At 34.5% G+C, this 22,939-nt stretch overlaps 1 protein-coding gene across 1 annotated transcript in view; it reads right to left on the reverse strand.

The window, feature by feature from the left end:
• Positions 1–22,939, reverse strand: part of RALGAPA1 (Ral GTPase activating protein catalytic subunit alpha 1) — a 224,228-nt gene that overhangs the window by 32,703 nt on the left and 168,586 nt on the right. Inside the window, 2 exon segments of the mRNA XM_036842171.1 lie at positions 11,506–11,661; positions 20,189–20,312. Coding sequence (XP_036698066.1) covers positions 11,506–11,661; positions 20,189–20,312 — 280 coding nt within the window.

The following is a 22,939-nucleotide window of genomic DNA, read 5'->3' on the forward strand; positions in this document are numbered from 1 at the left end:
CAACTTACCCCCTTGACGTCCTCATTTCTGTTAAAAACACCTAAAAACTTAATTATAATTACTCAGAGTCAAAACCTGAAAGTCTTCAATTTCTGATTTCCTTACAGTATCTCTAACAAGCTCTTCATTAAAAAAAAAAAAGTATTATGTTCTGTTTTTGTACTTTCCTTCCTATTTCCTCAACTGTTGCTCTAGATCAGATGCTAGTCATCCTACACAGCTGGACTAGTTCATGAGTTCTTAAAAGGCCTTCTCTCCTCCTTCCCTCTCTCCTTCCTATCTACCTCTTTCAAACAGCAAATATTGAGAGCTGACTAAACGCACTGCACAAGCTATTAAAGATACAACGGTGAGGAAAAACAGACATATTTTCTGCTCTCACATAGCTTTAAGTCCAGTGGAGAGAGAGTAAAATAAACTAAGCAATTAATGAATAATTAACAGTAGAGATTATGCTCTAAACACACCTCTCTGAATGCAAATAACAAAGACAACTGATCTATAATGGCACTTGAAGAATGCATAGAAGTTAGTTAGGTTAGGCAGTTACTTCACGAGACAGTGGTATACATGTAGAAATTGAAACTGAGTTGATACTCACTGCCCCAAGTCCTCATTCTTTGCCCCTCACCTTCCAGACACTCACATAGCAAAACATAAACTATCATATACTCCTCAATCATGTGAAAAAACATACTCTCATACATTTTCACAATTCACTTGCTGTCTGGATCATTCATTCTTAGTAATTAGGAAAAGCTTCTTGAAGCAATAGGCACGGCATCTAGTACACAATACTTTAGCAGAGTGGGCACTCAATAAATATGCTATTAAAAAGATAATGTCACAGTACTTACTTAGCAAATTGTTTTCTATCATTACATAGTGCACAGCATAAAAATACAATTATCTGCAATTATGGCTTTATTTAAATATGCCACTTTGATGGTGACACGTGCTATACAAATATAAAATAGGGTAATGTGATAGTGTTACTGGATAGAGAGGGCTTCTTTAGCTAGGATGATCTGGAAAGGTCTCTCTGAGGAACTGTCATGTGAGTCTGAGAACAGAACAATGAGGATGAAAAAGTCTGATAATGTGACGAAAGAGCATTTCAAATGGAAAAAAAAGGTAAGTGCACAGCCCCTGAGATGGGAATGAGCTTGACATGATGGCAGGTTAGAATGACAGCCAGTGAGGCCAGATTGTGGTAAGTGAAAAGGAAAGTGACAGAAGATGAGATCAGAGAGGTAGGCAGGCAAGTGGCCAAATCCTGTAGGGCACTGAAGGCCATAGTAAGGAATTAGAATTTTATTCTGTATGCAATGAGAAGCCACTGCTATACCATCCAAATTAAACCATTCACAGTGCTGAGATAAATCTGCTCTGAACCATTTATACTTCCTTGTTTATCTTCATTTCTTGTCATCAGGAGTATATTTATAGAAATCGGGGTTAAAGGCAGAGTCTATTATATTAAAACAGAATTATTTTACGTAATGTGGCTAGATTTAGGAGTAAAACCATGTGTATAATTCCATAGCATTTATTAACTATTACATTAACTACACTTCTACTAAAACAATGAAAACATTTTTGTTATTATTCCTTAAGTTTGTTTTTCAATTCCTTTTCCAGACTATATTAGCATATAGTTCTTTGGAAAGTAAAGTATATTTTAATTGTATTTCTAGATAAAATAAAGAAAAATGGATTTAAATTTATAATCAGACTAAGCAGTTCGACAGAGCTCATTTATTTGCGAAACTATTGTAACCAAATTTCAAAACAAAAAACGAACTGCTGTCCAGTACACTAACAATATTTCAGAGGGAACTGACTTCTTTCCCCTCTTTTAGGGGGTCCAGGAAATGAAAGATAGGCTAGAGAGTCCAACTAAAAGTAGGTTACAATTATCTCAACTTGATCTTCATCAAACTCCTAAAAGGATGATTCAGCTACCTATGAAGCAGAGTATCAGCAAGTGGCTACAACAAGGAGACAGAGGAAATGAGACAAGCTCCTGTGAACACTTTATACCAATGCTTGCAGCACTTTTGATTTTTAGGGGTGAATAAACTCAGTTAAGTGGAAATTATTTTTAACCATTTTCTGTCAATCTTCCTCAGGTAGAGAGAATTTATAGAACAGATGGCTTGGACTGGAGTTATATCAGGATTTTTAATATGGTGGCGTAGTATTTCTAAGAGAGACTACTTTGTTAGACTGAAAGTTTGGTTAATTTGTTAAAAAAAAAGTATAGTCTATGTTGTAAAAATTCTGTCGCTACCATTTTGATCCTTGAAAAAGCCTTTCTTCACAAGAAATAAAATGCTAACACTTAAAGAGGTTCAAAGATATTTACCTCTCATTCTGAGAAAATAAAATGCTTAAAAATAATTTACAAAATCACCACATGATATTTTAAACATAAAGTGAAAACTAAAATTAGTTTCTATAAAACAGATATAAATGATTTTCTCCTATCAAGTTTAAAACAAAGAACCAGAGTCATACATAATTCTACCTTGCCAGAGGCACGGCTATTTCTTTAAACTGACTGTTGACTATCTAATTTAATTAGAGGTATTAAACTCCACGCTGAGGTCAACAAGCCTTACTTCCTTCAATATTACACTTCAACCAGTGCTCATTAATGTGTCTACTGAATGGATTAACACACCTAAAGATATATGTACAAAGGAAAGGGGGACAACCTAATGATATCCAATTGTTCATTTGTAACAGGACACATGTTCTAGGCCTCAACTTATTACCACTAATGTGGAATTTATTAAATTCAGGAGAAAAAATACCAATACAGAAAGTGATTTTTTTATTAAGGAAAACTGGTATAAGACAACTGGTTTCTATGATTAAGTTTAAGGATTTAACCTTTTATTGAAAAGAAATTGATACTGTAATAGAGATAAAATATAAGACTGTTACTTAGGAAAATCTTACATACTAGGACTCTGAAGAGCAGTAAGGGCAAGAATCACAGAGAATAGGGAAAAGGAAAACTCAGTATATAGAGAAATAAATGTTACTTTTTAAAAATTTCTATGAAAAGAAGGTTTAGAATAATTTATACTGAATTATGAGACTGGGTAAATTTTTCCTTTCTACTGAATTAAGTGAAATATTGCTTCAATTTAGCCCCAACCTTGATAAGAGTAGATTTTACTTAAAGTTACTTAAATTACTACTTGAGAAAATAAGAGAACTATACCTTCCAAAATGATACCACTTTATTACATATTGTTTACAATTTTGACAGGTTTTGTTTTTATCTGGTAGGTATTATACATGTGAAAGAAGTTATGTTTTGAAATTTTCTCACTATAACAAACAAACCCTTTAAATTGCTCTATTTAAGTAAAAAAAAGCCTATCTAGCCAGGATAATTTTCTTCAATAAAACAGGTATAGTTACTTTGACAACTAATATAATAGCATGCTTGCATTATAAATTTTTAAAAAATTATAAACATATGCTTGCATTTTAAAAAGTTACATTATTTCTGGCATCTCAATACTAAACAATTGGAATACTATGCCATGTAATTCCCTGCAGTCCTTCTCTAATAATTTGAAACAAAACCAAAAAACTAAATAATTGGAAAAAAATACTTGTACTATTCCACTTGGTAAATTGCTAAACAATTTTACATTTAGAATTAATTAGCTTAAAGGGGGGAAAAAAACCCACAAAATTTTCTTCTAGGGTGTTATGTCAGCAAAATGGTGGACCAAGCAAGCTCTTGTTTCTCCACAGAGACATTGAAAAAACATGATTATATACAGAAAACCCTGATTCCACAACAAAACCTGTTAGAACTAATATATGAATTCAGCAAAGTTGCACAATACAAAATTAACACACAAAAATCAGCTGCATTTTTAACAATGAACAATTCAAAAAGGAAATTATAAAAACAATTCCATTTATAATTGCATCAGAAAGAATAAAATTCTAAGGCATAAATTTAACTAAGGAGGAGAAAGGCATGTATGTTGAAAACTACAAAATATTGCTGAAAGAAATGAAAGACTACATAAATAAATGGAAAGATATCCCATGTTCATGGATTGGAAGGTTTAATATTATTAAAATGACAAAACTACTTAAAGTGATCCAAAGATTCAATGCAATCCTATCAAAATCCCAACACGGTTTTTCATAGAAATAGAAAAACCCATCTTAAAATTCATATGGAATCTCAAGAGACTCTGAATAGTAAAAGCAATCTTGAAAAAGAAGAATGAAGTTGTAGAACTCACATTACTTAATTTCAAAACTTACTACAAAGCTACAGTAATTAAAGCATTTAATTAAAGCAAAAGGACATTCAGACCAATGGAATAGAACAGGGAGCCCAGAAATAAAGCTTTGCATAGATGACCAATTGATTTTTGACAAGGATGCCAAGATCATTCAATAAAGGAATGTGTAGTCTTTTAAACAAATGGTGGTGGGACAAATGGATAGCCACGTGCAAAAGAATGAAGTCAGACTTTTATCTCATACTATACACAAAGAATAACTAAAAATGGATCCAAAATCTAAATGTAAAAGCTAAAACTATAATACTCTTAGACAAAAACATACGGGAAAATATTCACAACATTGGATTTAGCAATGATTTCTTGAACTGATACCAGAAGCAGAAGCAACAAAAGAAAACATAGATAAATTGAGCTCCATCAAAATAAAAACTTCTGTGCCTCAAAGGACACTATCAAGAGAGTGAAAAGACAACCCCAAAAATGAGAGAAAAATATTTGCTAGTCATATATCTGATAAGAGATTAACATCTAGAATATATAAAGAACTCCAACAACACAACAAGAAAATTACAAATAACCTAATTTAAAAAAATGAGTAAAAGAGCTGAACAGACATTTCTCCAAAGAAGATATACAAATGGCCAATAAGCACATGAAAAGAGGCACATCATTAGTCATTAGGGAAATGCAAGTCAAAACCACAAAGCATAATACTTTGTGCCTATTAGGATAGCTAATAACAAGTGTTGGCAAGGATGTGGAAAAACTGGAACTCGTGCATTGCTGGGAGAAACGTCAAATGGCACAGTCACTGTGGAAAACAGTTTGACAGTTCCTTTAGAAAGCTCAACATATAATTTCCATATTACCCAGCAATTCAACTCATAGGTCTATACCTAAAAGAACTGAAGACAGGGATTAAAACAAATACCTGCAGGACAATGTTCATTGCAGCATTATTCACAACAGCTAAAAAGTGGAAACAACCCAGTGTCTATTGATAGATAAATGGATAGACAAAATGTATATATGTATCATGGGATACTATTCAGCCATAAAAATGATGAAATTCTGACATGCTTTAACATCAATGAAGCTTGAAAACATTATGCTAAGTGAAGTAAGACACAAAAGGACAAGTACTGTATGATTCCAACTTATATGAGGTATCTAGAACTGGAAAATTAAAAGAGAAAGAAAGAAAATTAGAGGTTACTAGGGGCTGGGTGGAGGGGTTAGTGGAGAGTTATTGTTAATGGATACAGAGTTTCTGTTTGGGAGAATAAAGTTCTGAGGTTTCGAGTTTGAAGCCTGGCATGTAAGGAGATTATAAGTTACCACTCTGTCCTATCAACAAGTAAAAAGCTAAACAACTGAAAAATCAACTACAGTACTCTTCTTAGATCAGAGAATTGAGGTCATAGGGAAAACTGCTGCCCCAAAATTGGACAGACAGGCATATATGAAGAACAACAACTTAACAGAGCAGAAACCTCTGTAGGAACCAGTGCCAGAGTAGGAAAACCTGAAATGTAGTTGACAAACTGCTGGAGACTCAGTGTGAAGAAGAATGAGAGAATGAAAACGCATCAGAACCAGAGTCAGATATGGTAGGGATGTTGGAATTACAACTATGATTAATATGCTAAGGGAACTAATGGAAAAAGTTGTCAAAGTATGGATGGATGAACAGATGGATAATGTAAGCAGAGAGATGGACATTCTCAGAAAGAATCAAAAAGAAATGCTAGAGATAAAAAAAATATGTAAGTGAAATGAGGAAAGCCTCTGATGGGCTCATTAGTAAACTGGACATGGCTGAGGAAAGAATCTCTGAGCTTGAGGATATAACAATAGAAACTTCTAAAACTGAAAACCAAAGAGAAAAAGACCAAAAAAAAAAAAAACCATAACAGAGTATCCAAGAACTGTGGGACAACCACAAAAGTGTAACATTTATGTATAGAAGGAGAAGAAAGAGAGAAAGAAACAGAAGAAATATTTGAAGCAATAAGGATTGAGAATTGCCCCAAATTAATGTTAGACACCTAAAAACAGATCCAGGAAGCTCAGAGAACACTAAGCAGGATAAATGGCCCCCAAACTACAACCAGGCATATCACATGCAAACTTCAGAAAATCACAGATGAAAAAATCTTGAGAAAAGCCAGAGGGGGGAAAAACATTTTACCTATGGAGGAGCAAAGATAAGGATTACATGTGACTTCTCCTCAGAAATCATGCAAGCAAGAAGAGAGTGGAGTGAAATATTTAAGTGCTGAGAGAAAACTCTACTAATCTAGAATTCTGTACCCTGTGAAATTATCCTTCAAAAGTAAAGAAGAATAAAGACATTCTCAGACAAACAAAAATTGAGGGAATTTGCTGCCAGTAGACCCGCCTTACAAGAAATGCCTTTTCAGAGGGAAGGAAAACAATATAGGAAAGAAATTCAGATCTACATATAGAAAGGAAGAGCATCGGAGAATCAATAATTGAAGGCAAAATAAAAATTTAATTTTCTTATTCTTAATTAATCTAACACATAGCAGTTTGTTCAAGATTATAAATGGCAACAATGTATTTGATAATGTATGCTTATGTATACACATGGTTATGTATAAGTGAAATAAATGATAGCAATGACACAAGGGATAGGAGGGAAGAAATAGGCATACTGTGCTATTATAAGGTACTTGCAGTGAACCAGTATAGTATTATTTGAAAGTGGACTTAGATTAGTTGCAAATGTATAGTACAAACTCTAGGGCAAGAACTGGAAAAAAATTTAAAAAGAAAAAAATATAAATGATATGCTAAGAAAGGAGAGAAGATGGAATCGTAAAATGCTCAATTATAACCACAAATGGCAGAAAAAATGTAAAATAATCCAATTATATTAATGATCACTTTAAATGTCAATGGTCCAAATACACAGAGATTGTCAGAGCGGATCAAAAAAAACAAGCCCCAACTGTGTGGGGCTTGAAACCAACTTCACAAGAAACCAACTTTAAATATAAAGATACATATAGATTAAAAGTAAAGGGATGGAGAAAGATATACCATGATACCACTAATAAGAAAGCAGGAGTAGCTATACTAATTTTAGACAGAGCACACTTCAGAGCAAGGAAAGTTATCAGGGATAAAGAGTGGCATAATCTAATGATTAAGAGGTCAGTATTCCAAGAAGACGTAACCAATCCTTAAGGTGTATATGCCTAACAACAGAGTGCCAAAATATGTGACTCAAAAACTGATAGAACTGCAAGGAAAATAAAAGAATCCACTATTATAGTTGGAGACTTTAATACCCCTCTCAGAAAAGGAGAGATCCAAGCAGGCAGAAAATTGGTAAGGATATAGTTGAACTCAACAGCTCCATCAATCAACTGAATATAATTGACATTCATAGACTATTTCATTCAGCAATAGCAGATCACACATTCTTCCCAGACTCACATGGAACATTCACCAGATAGACTACATCTGGGCCATAAAACACACCTTAACAAATTAAAAAAAATAGAAATCATATGATGTCTGCTCTCAGACCACGATGGAATTAAACTAGAAATCAATAACAAAAAGATAGCTGGTAAAGCCCAAAATACTTGGAAATTGAACAACACAGTTCTAAGTAACACATGGGTCAAAGAATTCTCATGAGAAAATACAAAATATTTTGAACCAAGTGAAAATGAAAAAGTTCTGGAAATGGATACTTGTGATGGTTGTACAACACTGTAAATGTACTTTATACCAAAGAACTGTACATTTAAAAATGGTTAAAATGATAAATTTTGTTTTATATATATTTTTCCACAATAAAAAAATTTCTATACTTATAGATGAAATAAACTATTAGTGTTCAAGGTTTAATCCCTCAACATTCTCTAATAAATCCAGTACTTAAACATTTCACCATTTAAGGGTATAATTTTAATTAGAACTCAACCATTTAACAATTCTTAAATGGTGTTATCTCCAAAATTAATTTTGCTATGATAATGGATTGTTAAACATCCATTTCAGACTCTTCTTAAATAATTAAGGACAGACCTTTGTGACTGTTGTGAAGGAAATAAGAAATCTTACTTATTTGAGATATTTCTACAAAGGCTGCAGGAATAAAATTTCAAGTACTTTTTAACCATCAGGTTTAATATACTGAAGTAAAAATATCCTGATATAAGTTTCATTAAAAAAAAATTTCAACAAAAAATGATATACTTTGTTCTGCTCTTATATTTGCAATTGAAAATACTATTAATTTTAGACTCTTTTGAAAAGGAAATGAGGGTTTTCTTTTGCTCCGGGGTTTGAAAGTTGTATCCATGGAGCCATGAAAATGAGGATCACTGCCAAGTCCTAATGTTTAAAATAATTTATCTTTTTGCACTATACTCATAATTGCCTCTAATTTGAGTATGGCTTATTTTCATACAAATTTAAAATGAGGTGATGGAAGAAAGTGCTTAATTGAAGGTTTTTTTAAATTTTATTTTAACATCTTTATTGGAGTATAATTGCTTTACAATGGTGTGTTAGTTTCTGCTTTATAACAAAGTGAATCAGTTATACATATACATATGTTCCCATATCTCTTCCCTCTTGCGTCTCCCTCCCTCCCAACCTCCCTATCCCACCCCTCTAGGTGATCACAAAGCACCGAGCTGATCTCCCTGTGCTATGCGGCTGCTTCCCACTAGCTATCTATTTTACGTTTGGTAGTGTATATATGTCCATGCCGCTCTCTCACTTTGTCACAGCTTACTCTTCCCCCTCCCCGTATCCTCAAGTCCATTCTCTAGTAGGTCTGTGTCTTTATTTCTGTCTTACCCCTAGGTTCTTCATGACCTTTTTTTTTTTCCTTAAATTCCATATATATGTGTTAGCATACGGTATTTGTTTTTCTCTTTCCGACTTACTTCACTCTGTATGACAGACTCTAGGTCCATCCACCTCACTACAAATATCTCAATTTCATTTCTTTTTATGGCTGAGTAATATTCCATTGTATATATGTGCCACATCTTCTTTATCCATTCATCCGATGATGGACACTTAGGTTGCTTCCATGTCCTGGCTATTGTAAACAGAGCTGCAATGAACATTGTGGTACATGACTCTTTTTGAATTATGGTTTTCTCAGGGTATATGCCCAGTAGTGGGATTGCTGGGTCGTATGGTAGTTCTATTTGTAGTTTTTTAAGGAACCTCCATACTGTTTTCCATAGTGGCTGTATCAATTTACATTCCCACCAACAGTGCAAGAGTGTTCCCTTTTCTCCACACCCTCTCCAGCATTTATTGTTTCTAGAGTTTTTGATGATGGCCATTCTGACCGGTGTGACATGATATCTCATTGTAGTTTGATTTGCATTTCTCTAATGATTAATGATGTTGAGCATTCTTTCATATGTTTGTTGGCAATCTGTATATCTTCTTTGGAGAAATGTCTATTTAGGTCTTCTGGCCATTTTTGGATTGGGTTGTTTGTTTTTTTGTTATTGAGCTGCATGAGCTGCTTGTAAATCTTGGAGATTAATCCTTTGTCAGTTGCTTCATTTGCAAATATTTTCTCCCATTCTGAGGGCTATCTTTTGGTCTTGTTTATGGTTTCCTTTGCTGTGCAAAAGCTTTTCAGTTTCATTAGGTCCCATTTGTTTATTTTTGTTTTTATTTCCATTTCTCTAGGAGGTGGGTCAAAAAGGATCTTGCTGTGATTTATGTCATAGAGTGTTCTGCCTATGTTTTCCTCTAAGAGTTTGATAGTGTCTGGCCTTACATTTAGGTCTTTAATCCATTTTGAGTTTATTTTTGTGTATGGTGTTAGGGAGTGTTCTAATTTCATACTTTTACATGTACCTGTCCAGTTTTCCCAGCACCACTTATTGAAGAGGCTGTCTTTTCTCCACTGTATATTCTTGCCTCCTTTATCAAAGATAAGGTGACCATATGTGCGTGGGTTTATCTCTGGGCTTTCTATCCTGTTCCATTGATCTATATTTCTGTTTTTGTGCCAGTACCATACTGTCTTGATTACTGTAGCTAATTGAAGTTTTAACGAAGTTTTACTCCAATCCAACTCTTCACCATTTTCTTGTCAGTATTCATGTCTCATTCTGTACTTCTAAAAACCACATGCCAAGATATTCTATATCAAATCTGTTACTAAATATACTTACTTTCCTACACATCAATTACCTCCACCTTTACTACACATTCCAATCTAATCAGCATCCATATATTAGTTGTTCTAACCATTACTCATTTAGTAGGCAATTTCTAACAGTATTCTAAAATGTAAACAAAAGGCATCAAGGGTACTGAATCAATCTTACAAAATATTTGAGAGGAATTCTGAAGTTCCTTTTCAAGAGTATAAGGATAACACTGTTTTCATAGGCTATTAATGAAGTGTGAAGAGATTCGATATCAGGCAACATGATAACAGAGTATCAAGTAAAATGATCTATGATATTAAGTTGGTTACATTCAGCAGTAGTTTTGAATAAATTGAGGAGTAGGAAGAAGAAGAGAAGATAAAGAAATGTTGGACAAGGTTTCACTTTAAGAAAATGTTTCTCCCTAAAAAAATTAAACATGGATTGGACACACACAACTTTATTCTGCGGTATGTCTGTGTCACTAGAGTGATTTTTGAATGCTGGTGCTGGCTACAGCAAAATGGTGGCGTAGGTTTTAAAAGACATGGCCCATCAAAACCATTCCACTATATCTCTCATAAATATTCTAAGGCAGTAAAATCTATTTTAATGAATTAATGCTTATTTTATCTGCTATATTAGTTTTAGTTAAAATTTATGAGAGAGCACGTTATATTTTAAGTGATTTGTAATAATTTACATTTTAATTTTTTTCCTCTCCCTCAATCAATATAAACGTTATATCTCTCTGTGTGTGGGGTCTTGAATTATAATTTCACCAATCTGAACATATACAGAAGTTTTTCAATTTGTCAGATGCCCATTTTCTTGAAGGCAAATGCTTTGTTAAGACTATAACTTTCAATCATATCATTAAAGAAAACAGAGTTTACTCTGCAACAATACTGTTTCTGAAGACACTACTGGGTGAAGAATGGAGTACTCAGAAATAGTTCTTGATCAATTAGATGACTTGCTTACATATTTTATGTATTACTAAGATTTTAACTCTGAGCACTTTTTTTCTTAGCACTTACTTTTTTGGTCAAAGAGTCATCAGAATCAGAAGGCATTCTTGTTGATACGTGAAATATTACTTCAACTGTAGAGGTAGCAAAATATGGTGTGGTCAATCCAGTGCTTTTATTTCTTTGTAGTCCTCCCATGAAACCACAATGGTTTGTAAGATTTACCTAGAAGCAATGAAAAGACACATAATATTAATTAACAAAACAAAACTAAAAACCTCACTATGGAAAAAGACTCAAATTTCTCACTTTGCAAAACACATGAGGAATGAAGTCTTCTGCATGTTATCAACTATGGCTTGACCCAGAATTATTAGTTAGAGCTATTCAATTCACACTGGTAGATTTTCTTAAGTATTTGAGGGTCCCTAATTAGCAGGAACTAATTAGCAAAGAAATCAATCGCTGTGCACTATGCATCTCTTGTTAGGTTACGAGGTGCTAAATGGTAACGGCTGTGGGAGACGCCGAGGGCAGAGAGTAGAAACCAAGTGGCAAAAATCAAGACTGGAAATGATTTGGGGATAAGTTAAAACAGTAATGTCACTTTGATAAAATGATTAATTGTGTCATATTTACTCATCGAAATTGGCTTCCTAATTATTAGTACCTATCATAGCTCAGAACAAAAATACAAAAATGTAGAACTTAACTACACTTCAAATGCATTAAAAAAACTACAAATTAATCTGTGCAAAGTCTTTTAAATCTCCTTTTTTCCTGATTATAAATATGATATATTTACTATCAGGGTCGTTGCACTGGACGATATCCCCTGGACTTGTGTTTGATGCACAGAAGCCAGCAACTTGTGTTCATTGTAGAAAACCAAAGAAATATTGTAAAGAAAAAACAAAATTTAAACACTGCTTGTATCACTCCATTCAGAGAAACCAGATATGCACCTGCTTGTAAAAAACAAAATATAAATATGTGAAAAAGTGGAAACCTATAAAAACAAATTTCTGCACCGTGTGAACTGAACACACCCCAACTATCAATATCAGTTACTAATGGCTGAATGTATGAATAACAAGTTAGTTTTTATGCCATTACTACAAGATTTCCTCAATCATTTATATTTTAAATTTATTTTTTAACTCAGTAATACATTCATACAATTAAAAGTTCAAAAGATACAGCAAAATTTTTCCTTCCATATCTCTCATCTCTAGCTACTCAGTTCCACTCCAAGAAAGCAATTTAAGTATGCTTCCAAAAATGTTCTCTATATACAATTAAAATTTTAAAGGTATGTATGCACATATACACATGTATGTATGTACACATGTGCACACACAACACGGATACACAATGTTCTGCACCTTGCTTTTTTGCATTTAAAATACCTTGAAAAATACTCCTTATTAGTAAGTAAAGAGCCTTCTTATTTTTTTTTCATCGCTTCACAGAAGTCCCTTTTCTTGATGTACAATAATTTAACTAGCGCTCTACTTGACGGATATTTAGGCTTTCCCAATCTTTTGCTATCACAGTCAATGCTACGATGAATAACACTGAACACATGTCATGCTGTGTTTGTGAAAGTAGATCTGTAGGACAGATAGTCAAAAGTGGAAATGTAAGTCAAAGGGCATGTGCACTTCTAATTTTGAAACCGACTACCAAATTGCTCTCCATAGATGGTACCAACAGTGCATGAGAGTGCCTGTTTCCCTCATATGCTCTCAAATATATTATCAAACTTTATGACCTTTGCTAATCTGTTAGGTTAAAAAATGGTATCTTAGTATACATTTTTGTTCTGTTTTGTTTTAGTGAGAAAGTTATTTACTTTCAGGTCAATTCTCTGATTATGTAAAGGAGAAAGTCTCAGTTTAGTGCTCCTTTGCTATAAATAATTCTGTAACAGTTGCAGATCTCTATTTTTTAATTAAATGTTTTATCTGGAGGTAATTATAGATTTACACAAAGTTTTAAGAAATAACAGAGATCCTATGTAACCTTTACCCAGATTCCCCAATGCAAATTCATATTATAACCAGGATACTGATATTGACATGATTCAGAGACAACATTTTCATCACCACAAGGATTCCGTGTTGCCCTGTTACATGAGCAACACTCACTTCCGTCCTACCCTACCCTCCTTTTTAACGCCTGGCAATCAATCACCAACCTGTTCTTTACTACTAAAACTGTCATTCCAAGAATGTTATATAAGTGGAATTATATGGCATGTAACCTTTCCAAGCATTTGGAGATTTTGCCATTATCTTTCTGTTCATGATTTCAAGTTTGATCCTACTGTATATGGAGAAAACACTGTATGATTTCAATGCTTTTAAACTTGCTGAAGTTTGTTTTAATGGTCCATATATGGCCTATCTTGGTATATGTTCCATGGGCACTTGAAAATAATATGTATTATGGTATTGGTGGGTGGAGTGTTCTATAAATGGCAATTAGATTCTGTTGGTTGGTGGTGGTGTTGAGTCCTTCTATATACTTGCTGATTTTCTGTCTACTACTTTCAGTTGTTGAGAGGGGGGTGAAATCTCCATTTATAATTGTGAATTTGTCTATTTCTTCTTTCAGTTCTATCAGCTTTGCTTCACATATTTTGCAGTTCTGTTGTTTGCTGCACACACATTTAGGATTGTTAAGTCTTCTTAGTGGACTGACCCTTTTATCACTGTTATATAATGTTCCCCCATCTCTGGTAGTTTTCTTGCTCTGAAGCCTACCTTATGTAATATTAATTCAGCCACTCTGGCGTTCCTTTGATTAAGGTTTGCACAATATAATTTTTTCTATCCATTTACTTTCTACCAGCCTATATTGTTATATTTGAAGTGAGTTTCTTTTACAAAGCACATAGGTGAGTCACGTTTTTTAATCCACTCTGCCATTTTTATTTTTTTATAATTATTTATTTATTTATTTTTGGCTATGTTGGGTCTTCATTGCTGCGTGCGGGCTTCCTCTAGTTGTGGCGAGCAGGGGCTACTCTTCGTTGCGGTGCGTGGGCTTCTCACTGCGGTGGCTTCTCCTGCTGTGGAGCACGGGCTCTAGGTGCACGGGCTTCAGTAGTTGTGGCTTGCGGGCTCCAGAGCACAGGCTCAGTAGTTGTGGCGCTCGGGCTTAGTTGCTCTGTGGCATGTGGGATCTTCCTGGCCCAGGGCTCGAACCCGTGTCCCTTGCACTGGCAGGCGGATTCTTAACCACTGCGCCACTAGGGAAGCCCCACTCTGCCAATTTTTAATTGGTATATTTACATCATTCATATTTCTTGTAATGACTGATACATTAGAGCTTAAGCTCACCATTTTATTTTTTGTTTTCTGTTTATTTTCTCTGTTTTATTTTTCTTGCCCCCTATGGGTTACTTGAACATATTCTAGAATTCCATTTTTATTTATCATTTTTTGAGTGTACTTTTGTTATATGTTTTTTACTGGTTGTTCTTGGTATTATACTATATGTACATACCTTATCACAGTCTACTGATGTTGTCATTTTACCAGTTTGAGTGAAATACAGAAACCCTACCTCACTTTATGTCCTTTTACCCTCCCTTGTTTGTAATATAATTGCCATTAATATTTTCATGGCATTACATTTATTTATTTATTTTTTTGCAGCATGCAGGATCTTAGTTCCCCGACCAGGGATCGAACCCGTGCCCCTGGTATTGGGAGCATGAAGTCTTAACCACTGGACTGCCAGGGAAGTCCCTGGCATTACATTTAGAAACACATCAGGTAGTAAAATAATTTTTGCATCAACCATCAAACATAATTAAGAAAACTCAAGAGGAGAAGTAAATTTAGTGTATTTACCCATATTTTTTCTTTCCATGCTCTTTCTTCCTGATGTTCCAAAGTTCCTGCTATCATTTCATTTCTGTTAACAGAACTTCTATCAGTGGTTCTTTTAGGGCACGTCTGCTGGCAACAAATTCTCTAAGTTTTCCTTCATCTGAGAATGTTGTGCTTCATTCCTTAGCTAACTACAGGATTCTGGGTTGACAGTTTTTTTCTTTTAACACTTGAAAAATATTATGTCGCCTCCTCTGGCCACCACAGTTTCTGATGAGAAATTCACTATCATTCTAATTGTACCCATATAGATAGGTACAAGTTTCCTCTGGATACTTCTGAAATTTTTTTGCCTTTAGTTTTCAGAAGTTTAATTATGATGTGTCTTAGTATGGATCTCTTTCCATATATCCTATTTGGTTTTCACCAGGTTCTTCAATCTGTAGCTTTATTAGCTTTATTTCTCTTGCCAAATTTGGGAAGTTCTCAACATTATCTCTCAAAGTAGTTTTCAGACCCAATCTCTTTATCCTCTCCTTCTGGGACTCACAATAACAGGAATGTTAGATTTTTTGTCATAGTCCCACAGGTCTGTTCATTGCTCTGTTCACCGTCTTTATGTCTATTCTCTCTCTGCTGTCCAGATTAACTTTTACTGTTCTAGGCTCCAATTTACTAATTCTTTCTGTACCCTCATTTCCACCTGACTCTGTTGCTGGGCCAATCTACTGAGTTTTTTATTTCAGTTATTGTATTTTCAATTCTAAAATTTCCATTTATCTTGTATTTCTTTGCACAAACTTTCTATTTTTCATTTGTTTCAACTGTGTTCCCAATTGCTTGTTGAAGCATTTCTAATATAGTCACTTTAAAATCTTTGTCATCTTGTGTTGGCATCTATTGCCTTCTTTTCATTCAGTTTGAGACCTTCCTGGTTCTTGGTATAATTTTTGGTTGAAGCCTGGACATTTTCATATTACAAGACCATGAATCTTATTTAAACCTTCTGTTTTAGGTGGCTGTTTTGCGACACAGCTCCAGAGAAGCGGGGGCTTTCAGCCTCATTATGGCCAGGTGGAGGTAGGAGTTCTGACTTCCTTTGTGGTAGCCACTGACACAGCAGTGGAGGTGGTCTCATTATCACTGGGTGATGGTGAAGGGCCTAATTCTCCACTAGACCTCCTCTGACTCCAGTGTAGAGGGGGAGGGGCACCTCATTATGCCTGGGTGGGGCCAAAATTCCAGGTTCCTCATGTAGTCTCCACTGACACTGTGGTGTTAGACATGGATGGGGGACTTGTTACCAGTTGGCAGAGATGAAACTCTTAGCTTTCTGTTTGGTCTTCTCTGATACTATCTTACTCCAGGGTGATGTTCGGGATGCCTCATTATAGTCATTTATTTATTGACTGATTGATTGATTTTTGGCTGCGTTGGGTCTTCATTGCTGCACACGGGCTTTCTCTAGTTGTGGTGAGCGGGCTTCTCATTGCAGTGGCTTCTCTTGTTGTGGAGCATGGGCTCTAGGCGCGTGGGCTTCAGTAGTTGTGGCACGTGGGCTCAGTAGCTGTGGCTCGCAGGCTCTAGAGCACAGGCTCAGTAGTTGCGGTGCACAGGCTTAGTTGGTCCGCGGCATGTGGAATCTTCCCAAACCAGGGCTCGAACCCGTGTCCCCTGCACTGGCAGGTGGATTCTTAACCACTGTGTCACCAGGGAATTCCCCTCATTATAGTCTTGTAAGGGTAGAAGTCTAGGCTTCCTAACCCACTTTTGTTGTCAGGGGTGGGGATGAGGGTCACAGTATTTTCTATGATGTTTGGTTGGCGTAGAGCAGTTACTGTTTAAATGTTTTCTATCTTTCCAGGTTGCTCCTTTCCTGATCCTTTGGTTAGAGTGGGCTTTTGTTGGGGTTTTTTTTGTCCTGCGCTTGTTGATATTTCTAGGTTGCTGGCTTCTTCAACTCCAAGTCCAAGATATATGAGGCAAAAAGAAAACCTGAGGACTCACCATCATGTCATTCCTTGGTCCTGAAGTCCTGTTGGTCTATCTTCTTTTCTCCACCTTTCAGAGTCTTCTTATGTTTGTTTTACATGTAATGTCCAGGGTTTTTGTTGTACTTAGTGTGAGGAATAGGGAGAGTGTATCTACTTGATCTTCCCAGAAGTGAGAGTTCCCATTGCACAACTTAGTAGACTTTAGTATATTCACAGATAAGTACAATCATCACTACAGTCAATTTTATAACATTTTCATCACTTAAAAAGAAACACTATATACCCTTTAGCTGTCACCATAATATTCCCTCATCCTTGCAACCAGACCTAAGCAACAAATAATGTGCTTTACATAGCTATATAATACCTCTTGTAGATATTTCATATAAATGGATACATGATGTTTGTGACTGGTTTCTTTCATTTACCATGTTTCTAAGGTACATCCACACTGTAGCACATGTCAGTACTTCATTCCTCTTTATGGCTAAATACCATTATGTGGATATACCGCATTATGTTTATCCATCTGAATAATGCTGCTATAAATATTCATGTAAAAGTTTTTGTGCAGACATACATTTTCATTCCCCTTGGGTATATACCTAAAAGTGGAACTTCTGGTCATATTCAATGATTTACTGTTTCATGAGCTGCCAGATCATTTTCCACAGTGGCTGCACCATTTCACATTCCTACTAGCAGTATATGAGGGTTCAGATTACTCTGAATCCTAGCCTACAGTTATTACCTGACTTTTTGATTCTAGCCAACCTAATGGGTGTGAAGTGGTATCTCACTGTGATTTTGATTTCCATTTCTCTGATAATGATGTCGAACATTTTTTCAGGTACTTACTGATCATCTGTATATCTTCTTTGGAAAAATGTTTATTCCGATCCTTTGGCCATTTTTAAATTGGGTTGCCTTCTAATTATTGATTTGGATGAGTTCTTTGTATATTTTAGATACAAGTCCCTTATCACATATATGACTTGCAATTATTTTCTCCAATTCTGTGGGTTATCTTTTCACTTTGTTAATGGTGTCCTTTGATGCACAAAAGTTTAAATTTTGATGAAGTCCAATTTATTTATTTTCCTTTGTTGCTCATGTTTTAGTGTCATATCTAAGAATACCTTTTGTTAGTTATGTCTCAATAAAGCTGGAAAAAAAGAACCCACTGCCAAATTCAAGGTCATAAAGATTTACCCCTATATTGTCTTCTAAGAATTTTACAATTTTAGCTCTTACATTTAGGTCTTTGATCCATTTTGAGTTAATTTTTGTATATAGTGTGAGGTAAGATTCCAACTTCATTCTTTTGCTTGCAGCTATCCAGCTACTCCAACACCATCTGTTGAAAGGACTTTCTCCACTGGATGGTCTTGGCACCCTTGTTGAAAATCAGTTGACAACAGACGTGTGGGTTTATTTCTGGAATCTCAATTCTATTTCATTAATTGATATATGTATCCTTAGTGCAAGTAACTCGCTGTTTGGTTAGAGCTGCTTTGTACTAAGTTTTGAAATCAGGAAGTGTGAGTAGTCCTAATTTGTTCTTTTTCAAATGTCCCTTGCTTTTACTAATACTTTTCTAGTTTGTTTTTTTAACAGGACATATATTTGTAACATTTCTTTACACTTTCCAAACCACGTTCACATACATAATCTCAAATGAACTTCATATTATATATCTGTTGGGTAAAAAAGCATACTGCTTTTGACAAATAAGCAAAAGGCCAAGAGAGCTCAAGTAACTCAGTGAAATAGCAGGTTAGATAAGCTATAAAAATACATATTGAATGCTAAAGGTTTATGCATTGGACACTGTGCAAGGACTGGGATTTAAAAGGAAAAACCAGGAAGATGAAAGAGCCTGCCCTATAGGAACTTACAGTCTAGTGCAGTGGTCTTCAATAATTTTGCTCATGTACTCTCTACAAGAATATTGAGAAACTGTGTATTAAATTGACAACTACGATGAAAATTGTCATCATAAGTTTAAGCTGTTACAAAAGATACAATTTCCAGTATACTGTATGTTATATCTATATACTTTAAATATATTTTCATCAAAATCTTAGAGCACAAATTTGGCTAATATATATAAAATGTCTGCTATTAATGACAAATCAATCAGCCACATCAAATTCACTTTCTGTTAGAACGTCTGACTCATAATTTTACAATTTAAATAAACATACTAATACAAATCTCTATGACAAACACCTCACTTCTGAGTTATAATTCTAAGATAGGCAGATTTGGTTCAGGAACTTCAACATGAGTTGGTTGCCGGGATGACATAAAGTACAGCACCTTTCAATATTTCCTGCTTTGCCATTAGAGACACTCTCTCTCAGGAACATGCCCTCTTGAATGAACTGTCCCTTTTTTGGTGCCAAACCTTCCAGGGCAATGTAGGATTCAGGTGAGTAACAAGTATGCCTTTCTTTTACAAAGACGAAGAACAGAAAAGGAGAGGCAAGAGACTGTAGAAGGGTTCTCAGGAATTAATTGTAGTAAAGTTGAGGATCTAGAAACTTATCTCCTCAAAACTAATCTAGCCGACATGCCCCCTAGAATCCTTGGGATAGCCCTAGGATATTCATATCTTCGTTTGAAGATCACTAGTCCAGCGGTCGGTCACAACTGTGAGGAAAATCCAGATCTTTTAAGTCTATGAGTTTAGCACACTCTGACAATACAGTGAATGATAAAACAGTCAAAAATTTTCCAAGTCCCAACTGCTGCTGTCTTTGTAGATGAGATATAAGGCAGAAACAATATCAAACCCATTGTTATGTTGTTGAGTCTCCTAAAATAATGCTTCTAAAATAAGCTAGAAAGAAAAAGAAAACCACTCCTTCCAAATAGAAATAAAATGATATTTGTATAATTTAAAAACAATACCTCCCAACCAAGACCAGCTACAAAATCTTCATATGCTTGACTTCCTCCTGTATTGGTGAGAATGGAATGTTTGTCTTCTTGTCCTTCAGCAACATAAAATACTGCAATCTTGTGCGTCTCTCGGCTATAAAACAAAAGATTTCACCATTCACTTAATCATTAATTTATCCATTCATTCATCCAATAATTAACTTCTAAATATGTGGCAATAAAAAGATGAAAATGAATTAAACCTTATAATCTACTAAGGGAAACAAGTAATTATAAGTAAAAAATTATAAAAGTTACAAAATTGCACTCGGAACAGAAGAAAAGGATGATTACTTCTGACTGAGAAACAGAGAGAAACTTAAAGGAGAAGGTAATATTAAGCTGGGTGAAGGTAAGTAAGATTTGACAAATTAAGGAGAGAAAGTATCAGGAAAGACACACAGGTGTGAATGCACAAAGCATCTGAAGAGCTGCCTGTTGTGCAATGTGGCTGAATCCCAGAGTTAAAAGGACTGTGTTTTAGAAATAAAATTAAGGAGGAGTACAGAGATGAGTGAGAAATGATCCATTTCTCCAAAGTACATATAAGAAATGTATACACAAATATTATAAAACTGTATGGAGTAACTGACAAGTTATTAGACATTTTAGTTTTAGTTCTCCCTAAAATTAAAAATGCTCATAAAAGCAAATTTCTTGTATGAAATTTGGCTTTCCAAGCTAACTAGAAACTAAACAATGACCCAAGCAAACAACAACCACCAATGTACTTTTGATTCAAAGACACAAAGTAGAAAGTAAAAGAAATAGACGAAGATGCTATGCAAACAGTAACCAAGAGGGCCAGCGTAGCTATATTAATATTAAACTTGTAAATAAAAATGTTATAGGTAGTTCACAGAGAGACATCCTAGGGTGGAGTGGGGGTTGGTTTGGGTAGGTGGGGTTCCTTTTTCCTTTCTGTGTATGTCATTAATCTGACAATTCTCACTCCTCCCCACTGGCCTGTCCCCATTCCTCGTATTTGTACGGTTCAAGCAATAAAGACACTCATTTCAGGAAAAAAAAAGTTATAAAAGATAAAGATATATTTCATAATGTTAAAGGTCCTTATAACAGGAAGATATGAAAATTAAAAACATATGCACCCAACAACAGAGCTTCAAAATACATGAAGCAGAATCAGACAGAACTGAAGGCAGAAATAGCTATTTCTATAATCATAGCTGGAGACTTCAATACCTCACTTTCAATAATGGACAAACAACTAAGAGAATATCAACAAGGAAACAGAAGACTTGAATAATAGTATATACATACCTAAAGAACACTCCACCCAACAGTAGCAGAAAAACACATTCTCCTCAAGCAAACCTCGAATATCTTTCAGGATAGACCATATGGTAGGCCACAGAACAAGCCTCAATACATCTGAAATAACTGAAACCATGCAAAGTATGTTTTCTAATCACAATAGAATAAAATTAGAAATCAATAAAAGAAGAAAATTTACAAATATGTAGAAATGAAAAGATGTACTCCTAAATAAGTGATAAGTCAAAGAATAAATCTCAAGGGAAATTAGAAAAAAAAACTTAGAGATGAATGAAAATGAAAATATAATACAACAAAACTGATGGCATGCAGGTAAAGCAGGGCTCATTGGTAAATTTATGGACATAAATGCCTATATTAAAAAAAAGAAAAAGATCTCACATCAAAAACTAAACCTTCCACCTTAAGAAACTAGAAAAAGAAGAGCAACTAAACTCAAAGCAAGCAGAAAGAGGACAATAATAAAGACTAGTGTGGAAATAAATGAAACAGAACAGAAAAACAGGAGAAAAATTTTAAATTGGTTCTTTGAGATGTTAAACAAAATCAACCTATAGCCAGAATGAGCAAGAAAAAAAGACTCAATTTACTAAAATCAGGAATGAAAGGAGAGACATCACTACATACCGTATAGAAACAAAAAGGATTATTAAGGAATACTATCAACAATTGTATGCCCAAAATTAGATAATTAGATTAAACGGACAAATTCTTAGAAAGACACAAATTATTAAAACCAACTCAAGGGAAAATAGGATATCAGAATAGTTCAATAACAACTAAACAAACTGAATTAGTAATCTGATTGAAAAGGAAGTAGTAAAACTACTTCCACTTGCAGATGAGATGATTCTGTGTATAGAAAATCCTAAGGAATCCACTAAAAAGCTATTAGAGCTAATAAATGACTTCAGAAAGGATTCAGGATATAATATCAACATACGAAAATCAACTGTATTTTTATAAACTAACATGAACAATCCAAAAACAAAATTAAGAAAGCTATTTCTTTTATAACAGCATCAAAAATAATAAAAATACTTAGGTATATATTTAACAAAAGTACACAACTTATACTCTGAAAGCTACATTGTTGAAAAAAATTGAAGATCTTAAAAAAAAAATCCCATATTCATGGACTGAAAAACTTAATATTGTTAAGATAATATTTCCCAAATTGATCTACAAATTTAATTCAAGTGCTACCAAAGTCCCAGCTCCCTTTTTTTGTAGAAATTGATAAGCTGATCCTAAAATTCACAGGAAAATGCAAAAAATCCCAAACAGCCAAAATAATCTTGAAAAAGAAGAACAAAGTCAGAGGACTCATAATTCCCAATTTTAAAACCTACTACAAAACTACAGCAGTCAATGGACTGTGGTACTACCACAGCAGAAACATATAGCTCTATATGGAATAGAATC

This window comes from Balaenoptera musculus, chromosome 2 (genome assembly GCF_009873245.2).
Source record: "Balaenoptera musculus isolate JJ_BM4_2016_0621 chromosome 2, mBalMus1.pri.v3, whole genome shotgun sequence".
NCBI lineage: Eukaryota > Metazoa > Chordata > Mammalia > Artiodactyla > Balaenopteridae > Balaenoptera > Balaenoptera musculus.